The sequence below is a fragment of the Hydra vulgaris genome, chromosome 10 (assembly GCF_038396675.1).
Source record: "Hydra vulgaris chromosome 10, alternate assembly HydraT2T_AEP".
NCBI lineage: Eukaryota > Metazoa > Cnidaria > Hydrozoa > Anthoathecata > Hydridae > Hydra > Hydra vulgaris.
In genome coordinates this window covers 28,681,524-28,690,578 of record NC_088929.1, presented here as the reverse complement: position 1 = coordinate 28,690,578, position 9,055 = coordinate 28,681,524, and the positions used below count along the sequence as shown (strand labels likewise).

Below are 9,055 nucleotides of genomic sequence, written 5' to 3'. Positions count from 1 at the left end.
TAAATAAATGACGTAATTTTAATTGCGGGTGACCTTTTTTTTACAACCTTGAAGAATTGATCATGTTTTCAATGTTTTCTAACTAAAGTTCATCAATTTATGACAGGAAATTTTTATTTTTTAAAGTCAAAAAGTCATAATCCTAATTAACACATTAAAACATTCACTTCTTGATCAATTAAGTTATGAACCTTGTTTACTTAACTGCATATTTTAGTGTAGACAAAACCAAACGCGAAAATATTCTAGTCTACACGACACATAGTTTTGGTAGTCGCGCGAACTATTCGCGTGGGGAGATTTTTGGCCAAAAATTAACGCCGTGAAAAACTGTTTTTCCGGACTTAAAAAAGGGTCTGCCTGACATAAACACCCGTCCAACTCATAGCCATTGTATGAAGGGTAGCATGTGTGCACTTTTATGCTGGCAAATTAGGATCTTTACTCAGATAAGATACCTTTTCTATTGGTAAGCTGGCGATTTACAGACAACAATGAGACATTAATTTTTTTTTTTTTTTTTAGATTTCTAAGTAATATTTTTTGTAAAGTTCTTTATTCAAAAACAATAAGTTATTAACAAGAACTTGTTAATTTTGGTAAATTAGAAAAGCAAACATCTTAAGAAATTTTTTTATATTAAACTCCCTTCACCTCCCCCCCCCCCCCCACATAAGTTTTCTTAAGTTATTTAAAGACCCCCCTCCCACCTGTGAGTATACGTACTTTATAAGTACGTATGCTCACAGGTGGGAGGGGGGTCTTTAAACTAAGTTAAAGGTAATTAGGTTTACAATAGGTAAGGAATTAGAGTTGAAACTACTATAAGATAAAACTAATAAAGTAGCTATAATATATATTTTCATTATTAAAGCCCATAATATATTATTTTAAGATTACAACATTACAACATAATATATTATTTTAAGATACATTACAAAAAAATCCGATTTCATATATATATATATATACATATGTGAAGACTTCAGTGGAAAAACCGGCGTTGTCACATTTAAAAAGTATTGAGAAAGTATTTGTTGATTATTAATAAATGTCTTTATTTAAAGCAAAGAGAAAAAAATTTTTGTATAGAAAATTACAAAATGTTTTGTTTTGAATAAATTTTAAATAAAAAAATCATAATATAAATTTTTTTAAATTGCTTAGTTTCATTTGCTTTAAATAAAGACTTTTATTAATAATCAATAAATACTATCTCAATACTTTTTAAATGTGACAACGCCGGTGTTTCCACTGAGGTCTTCATATATATATATATATATATATATATATATATATATATATATATATATATATATATATATATATATATATATATATATATATATATATATATATATATATATATATATATATATATATATATATATATATATATATATAAGTATATGTGTATATATATATATATATATATATATATATATATATATATATATATATATATAAATTATATTAAATAAATACAAAACGCTTTGCAGCAGCCCGTTTAAGACATTGTGCGTTTGTTACATAGCTTTGCGATTTCAAATTTGAACTTCGTTGACGTTCATGTTGTTGTAATCTAAAATTATTATTCATAATTAATAAAAAATAACTGTACTAAGTTATAATCGCCTTAGTTGATGGTAAAACGGTAAAAACAATCAATTCAACTTACGTATTTAAGACAGCTTTTCTTCCTCTTTCAAACCATCCTGCTTTTTTGGTAAGTTTACCACACACAGCAACATCCGCAAACATACATTGTAACTGGTCATCTTCAGCGAGCCTATAAGAAACTGAATTCAACACCGATAACTGTTTTTGTAGAACATCAGCTGCTCCTGAAAAATCTCCTAAAAAAATGATTGTCATGGTAAAAATTAATCCTAATATTAATACAATCTATTTTTAGCTTCGTGCATATTACGTGGTAATATTTATGTATATAAGTGGGTACTGGTTGTAAACATGTAGGTGTTTGCATGTATGTATTGATATATGTATGTATCGCTATCTCACACCCATCCCATACTACCGTTTTAAGAACTTAAAACATGTAATTAAATGGGGATAGATTTGGAACATTAGCTATTCTAGCAAAGACCAGTTGATTAGCATGATCTCACAAAAAAAACTTGTTCAAATTTTTCTAACTTAGTTCAAAAAACTTTTTTTTTTTTTCAACCTAAACAAAGAACAAATTAAATTCACCTTCCTCTGCTTTTTCGTATGCATTATTCATTGCTTTTGTCACATTTATTCGTAATACTTGTTTGTCTAGTTCAACATTTGAGTTTTCTTTGTTATGCTCTTCACATTTTTCTAAAATTAACTAATTAGCGTAACAATTAGCAAAGTATTTAAAAAATTAAATATTTTGCTAAGTTTTAAGAAAGAAAAGCTCCTAACTATAATGTTGAAAACTAACAACTTTACACACCTGGTCTGAGTACAGTAAGAACAGCATTACTGCTTTCCAAACATTCATTAATAACATTAAAATAGTTTAATTTAACGTTAAAAAGAGTCTGACAATCTGTTGGAGAACCTAAAGGATCAACAGACAACTCTAATACAACATCTCTGCTTTCTTCTGATTGAAGATCACCCATGTTGATTTTAATGCTAGAAGTCATAAGCATAAAAGTCATAACAATACTCTCAAACAATAGTCAAAAGTTTTTGCAATCAGGTTTAAATAACTTAAGAAGTCAATAATTTAATATCACATCAATTTTCATTTTACCTGCTGCCTTGCTTCTCTGTTGGTTGATTACTGTGTACTTTCTTGATTGAAACTCTATTTTCCGTCATTATTTCTAGCTGAATACCTTGGGCAACAGTAGATAAAAGACCTCCAAGACATTGACCAAAAGCTTCTGCAATCTAAAAAAAAATTTAACAGTGAACAATGAATATAGACATTATTATTGCATCATTTAAAGACATTAACTTGATTTCCATTTTTACAGATAATAAGAAACCTTAATTCTACTAACTGTATAAAAAACTAGTTGTGTGCTGGCTATCCAACTCGAATCTGGGTACCTAGTTATCTGATAGCTTTCCTGGTTATCCATGTGCATGTACATTTAATTTAGTGTACATTAAATTTTACATATTTCCAACTGATTTATTGAAGATCAATAATAAATAAAATAATGTATAGATTTTTATTATATTAAAATGAATAAAATATTTGCAGTTTCTAAAATGTTTGCAAAATAGTTTACAGTTTATTAGTCCACAGTTTGCATTTTACCCACAATCCTAATTTGACATAAAAATTTAACATAATGGGATAAGCAATTTTTGAAACCTTCAATAAAAGTAAATTATGATTACATAATTTTCAGTCATACTATTTATAGGTTAACAAAATTAATCAGTGACATTTAGAGCTAACTTTAAACTTCTTCGCAAATTTCTAGTGTGTCTCGAGATCCATTCTGAGTTTCAAAAAACAACTTTTTTAGATACTTTCAGTCAATATTTCAAATATTTTCAGTAATTTAAAGAATGAGAAACATCAAAAATAAAAAAGAAACAACAGTATTACTATCACATTACCAACAAATAACTCCAATGCACTAAAAAAAGATCCTTTAACATTAGTGCTCATACTTACAACAAACTTTTATAAGATCTATGACACAATTATTTAGTAAATTAAAACAAAAATCTGAAACATTTCTTTTCTTTTATACTACCGATTTCGAATTGTGATATTTTCGAATTGTGATATTTTCGAATTGTGATATTTTCGAATTGTGATATTTTCGAATTGTGATATTTTCGAATTGTGATATTTTCGAATTGTGATATTTTCGAATTGTGATATTTTCGAATTGTGATATTGAATTTTTAAATTTATAACTTTCATATAAAAACTTATATCTGGCTTTAAAAACTTGCAAAATTAAAAACAGGACACATTGATAGCAACGCTCTATAGTCAAATGTTAATAAAAGATTTGTGTTAACACTTACAATATATAAATAAGAAATAATAAAAGGAAAACATATATCAAGTTTACTTTATCAACATTTTCAATAAAGTAATACATGCCATTGCCAGCATCAGATATTTCTTTTAACATTTGAGCATTATGGTCAGATCCAAAACCAAAAGTATAAATTGAAGCATCTGCAGTTTTATGACCAACATTAGTAATGGTATATTTAGCAGTTTGTGACTAAAAAAAAATATTTAATCTTTATAGTTTCTTACAAAAATCAACAAAAATAGATCACAATAATGAAGCACTAACTGAAAAAAGAACTGATTTAAAATTTATATTTATATAAATGCCAGTTTCCATTAATATTTCTCACATAAATGCCTAAAAAAGTATATTAAACAACTTTTTATAATATCATTTTCATATTTTGTGTTTCATAGTTTTGTAAAAATATATATACTAATATATTCATTAATATACAAAAAACAAGATTCAACCTCTTCCTTATTGTCACCGTATATTTTCTTGAGCCATTCATGATGAGGTGTCTGTAAATCAGAATATTCGCTAAGCTTAGATGAAGGTCCATCATATGTTTTTGGATCTTTCATTGCAGCAATTATACCTTTTGTTTCTGTTATACCTAATAACAACATAAATATATATATATATATATATATATATATATATATATATATATATATATATTTATATATATATATATATATATATATATATATATATATATATTTATATGTATACATATATATATATATATATACACATATATGTATATATATATATATGTATGCATATATATATATATATATATATATATATATACTTATATGTATATATATATATATATATATATATATATATATATATATATATATATATATATATATATGTATGCATATATATATATATATATATATATATATATATGTATGCATATATATATATATATATATATATATATATATATATATATATATAGACACACAAACAATAAACAACATGTTTCTAAATACATGTATGTATATACATTATATTTATAATTGCTCTGTTTATTTAAAAGCATTGAGCACTCTATTTTGTAGAACACATTTTAAAGTTGTTTAAATATATAAATATAAATATATATATATATATTTATATATATATATATACTTTTATTTATATATACATTTATATATATATATGCATATATGTATATATATATATATGCATATATGTATATATATATATGCATATATATGTGTATATATATAAATATGTGTATGTATATATGTATTCTTAGGTTTGTTCTTTGTTTATATATTGCGCAGGGCCCAAGCTACACCTAATTTCAAAATGAAAAATTTTTTATTATTATTAACAAAGAGGTTTACAATAAATTGTATAGGCAAAAAATACTTGTCAACCTGGTTACAGAAGATTAATAATAAACACTGTCAAAATTTTTATATATGCAAATTAAAAAAAAAAAAGGAAAAGAAATGCAATTCAGTCATAACGATGCCATTTGCTTTTAAGATGATTGTCAACTAGCATGTTAAGCTGTTTAATAGATGATGTGGTTACAACATCATTAGGAAAAAAGTTCCACATTATTTATCAAAAAACCACATTATTAACCAAAAAACCACATTATTAATCAAAAAACCACATTATTAATCAAAAAAACCACATTATTATTCAAAAAACCACATTATTAATTAAAAAACCACATTAATAACCAAAAAAACCACATTATTAACCAAAAAACCACATTATTAACCAAAAAACCACATTATTAACCAAAAAACTACATTATTAATCTAAAAACCACATTATTAATTAAAAAAACACATTATTAACCAAGAAACCACATTAATAATCAAAAAAACACATTATCAACCAAAAAGAAAAAGTTTTGACAAAAACTTGAACAGGAGAAGGTTGTTTAACTACTTAAGGAAACAACTCTTTAAGATTAGATTTTTATAATATATGTTTAAAATCAAATCTTGATTATATATTATATATATTAATTTATGTTACAATTTACATATTTTAAAGGTATTCACAACCATTTTATCTAATATTTCTATTGTGTAAAAATATTTTTTAATGTCAATGGTTTCACTTACCTACATTAGCAAGACCATCAGTAAACAATAAAACTGATGCAACTTCATTTTTTTCTTCATCAGCACGATTAATAACTTGACATAAACCTTTCATTAAACCTCCACAAAGATTAGTACATGATCCATGCAATATATCTTTTATAATTTTAAAGGTCGAAATTTTGTTATCTTTAGTCATTGGTGTTAGTTTAAAATCCAAATAAACATTTGTGTCAAATGTAACAAGGCAAAGCCGATCTTTTTCATTTACTTTAAATTGTAAAAATAGCAGCACAAATTAAATAAACTTAAAAGAGTTAAAACTTTAAAAAATTAAAATATGCTTACGTTGTGATACGACAAACTCCAAAGTTTTCTTAACAAGAGCAAGTTTTTCACCAGCCATTGATCCAGATTTATCTATTACTACAACAAGGTCTATAGGTGCTCTTTTTCCAATTTCTTTTTCATCTAAAGTCATCTCCAACGAAGGTGCTTTTAAAGAAATCAATGCCCAAATATCAAGTTTTTCCTTAAAGGAATAGTCTTTGTATTCTGTTGAGCATACTATGGTAAGTTTTTTATCATTCATCTTCACACTAAATGCATCAATAGAAACTCTTAGAAAATTAATACTTAAATTAAAAACAATACAAAACAGTATTTGAAAAATACATCTGTCACTACTAGTCGCTAACTATTTTACACTAGTCAAATAGTTAGCGACTAGTAGTGACTTATTCTTTTGTGATAAACTATTTTAAATTAGTTTGTAATAAATATATATAATAAATAAATGCTATAAACAAATGTATTTAATCATTGCCCTCCATTCAACGGTTACTTGAAATAATAATACATTTAATAACAAGAACAATTCAAAACTAAATAGTTTTTTTTTTACAAATAGTAAAAATAAATTTTTTAATTACACCAAATGAATACCTAAAAAATATCTTCTTAAAAGACTTTCGGTATTTGATGTTTAACTTTAAAACCTCTTTTTGTCAATAACATCAGCTTTTATGTTCAGTTCACTTATTTAAAGTTTCGACCAAGTTTAAAGTTATAAGAGAAACCTTTTAAAAAGATTGTCATAAATTATGAAAATATAAGCTTATAAAATTTGAGGTCACTTGGCAAATGGTATTTGAACTCTGAAGTCTCTTAGTAAATATAAATGTCACATGTAAAATAATCAAATAAGAGTTAATGCTAAAAAAAAGTGACCTCAGGTAACTTAGTTTTTTTTTTTTTTTTTTTTAGTTTTGACTCAGAAACAACCTAATTATTGGTTTCAAAGAATGTCATTCTTTTACAGTATCGTATTTTAGACATAATTTCTTTTCATTGAAAACAAAAAAGAAATTTTTTTAAGTTGAAAACCAAAGTAGTTCTAAATTGAATAACAAAAAGTTTTTAGATCTAGATTAAAAATAGCTATTATAACTTTAAGATATCATTAATATATATTATTTCTTAAACAATTTGTGCAAACCGATTTCAAATAAATGTATTTAAAGTTGGTAAATAACGATTCATTTTGCTTGGAAAACTTTAGGCACCAAAACTTTTTTTAAATTAATTGTTTTTTAAGGTGTTCTAAGCTATTTTTAAATTTGCATTTCATTATTTATTTTTACGTAGTTAAGATTTTCAAAAACTGGAGCAAAGTTCTTAAATAAAAGTGAATTCAATTCCAGAAATGGGTATCAATTAAATGTATTTCACATTTTTAAGAGTTATATAATTTTTAATACTTTAAAATATGAAAATAAAATAATTTATGATTGAACCAATAAATTTTACCTTTATAAAGAAAAAATGCTTAACAATGTATCGAATTTAACAAATTTAACTCCTGTCACTTTGCAAAACCAGTTTTTACATATTACTTGTGTACCCTTTTTACTTAGCTGTGATTTGTTTCACTTCGATAAACCTTCACTTTTATATTGGAGTTTTTCATCTTTAAATAGAAAGCGTGTAATTCATTTTCCATATTTGTATATAAATTCTCATCTTTAAATAGAAAGTGTGTAATTCATTTTCCGTATTTGCATATTTCTTAATTCACTTAAGACGTGATTCGTCAGCATTCGCTGACTTAAAATTCCCAGAGTTCTGGGAATTGTTAGAATCGTTATTCTGGGAACGTGATGGTTTCCGCCTAAAATTTTTCTATGAACGGAAGTCGAAAGTTCTGGATGCGAATCACAACACTTTCGTAAGGGATCGTCCATAAATACGTAACGTAAACTTTTACAATAAATAAAACAAAAAAAGATCAAAAGTTTTCCTCGCAGAGTCTTAATTTATATAAAAAATCAAAAAATGCCTATTAAGTTTAATGAAAATTACCGCGTAAAAGAGCTTATTATCTCCTACTTCGGTTTATAAAATATATTTTGAGTTGCGTTATTTATGGACAATCCCTTTGAGGTCGTCCATAAAGTGCGCACCCTTTTTTTTCGTCCTTTCCTCCTTCCCCCCCCCCCCCGAATTTTGCAATACGCTTTTTTAAGTATCCGCTTCCTCCCTAAAAGTACCTATGCTTTTAACCTAATTATCTAACAATATATGATAATTTTTTTAATTTAGTGTCTCCTTTCTTTTACAATTGACCCACTGACCTCCCATCTCATATACCCTATTCGCAGACCCTCTCTTCCCCTCCGAGCGTACGTACTTTATGACTTTTTAGACTTTGCAATGACATCGCAAATGGTGGACATTATTTTCTAACGGAGAAAGATAACTAATTAAGAGGAAAAAAGAAAAAAGGAAAAGAAAAAATTTATAAATAAACGAGAAATAAAATCATCTAAAAAGAAAAATAAATGTTTTAAAAGAAGGAAAGAAAAAGAAATATCTGAAAGAAAATAAGTAAAGAAGTATTGAAAATTGAAGTTAAAGAAGTTAATGAGTGAAATAAATAAAAAGAATGGAAAAGATAGAGCAAAAAACTATTTATAC

At 25.3% G+C, this 9,055-nt stretch overlaps 1 protein-coding gene across 1 annotated transcript; it reads right to left on the bottom strand.

The window, feature by feature from the left end:
• Positions 1 to 1,426: 1,426 nt before the first annotated feature.
• Positions 1,427 to 8,034, bottom strand: LOC100207867 (uncharacterized protein sll0103). Its single transcript, XM_065807712.1, has 10 exons — positions 7,889 to 8,034; positions 6,428 to 6,678; positions 6,101 to 6,349; positions 4,463 to 4,608; positions 4,041 to 4,199; positions 2,750 to 2,889; positions 2,444 to 2,628; positions 2,215 to 2,325; positions 1,679 to 1,856; positions 1,427 to 1,582 (listed from the first exon to the last, which is right to left on the bottom strand). The coding sequence occupies exons 2-10, from the start codon at positions 6,669 to 6,671 to the stop codon at positions 1,474 to 1,476; spliced, it is 1,521 nt and encodes a 506-aa protein (XP_065663784.1). The 5' UTR covers positions 6,672 to 6,678; positions 7,889 to 8,034; the 3' UTR covers positions 1,427 to 1,473.
• Between the last annotated feature and the right edge of the window lie 1,021 nt (positions 8,035 to 9,055).

Coding starts and splice junctions, on each gene's coding strand:
- LOC100207867 (XM_065807712.1), bottom strand. CDS start 6,671: ATGAATGATAAAAAACTTACCATAGTATGCTCAACAGAATACAAAGAC. Junction 6,350..6,427: donor GGAGTTTGTCGTATCACAAC/GTAAGCATATTT, acceptor TACAATTTAAAG/TAAATGAAAAAGATCGGCTT. Junction 1,583..1,678: donor AGAAAAGCTGTCTTAAATAC/GTAAGTTGAATT, acceptor TAATAATTTTAG/ATTACAACAACATGAACGTC.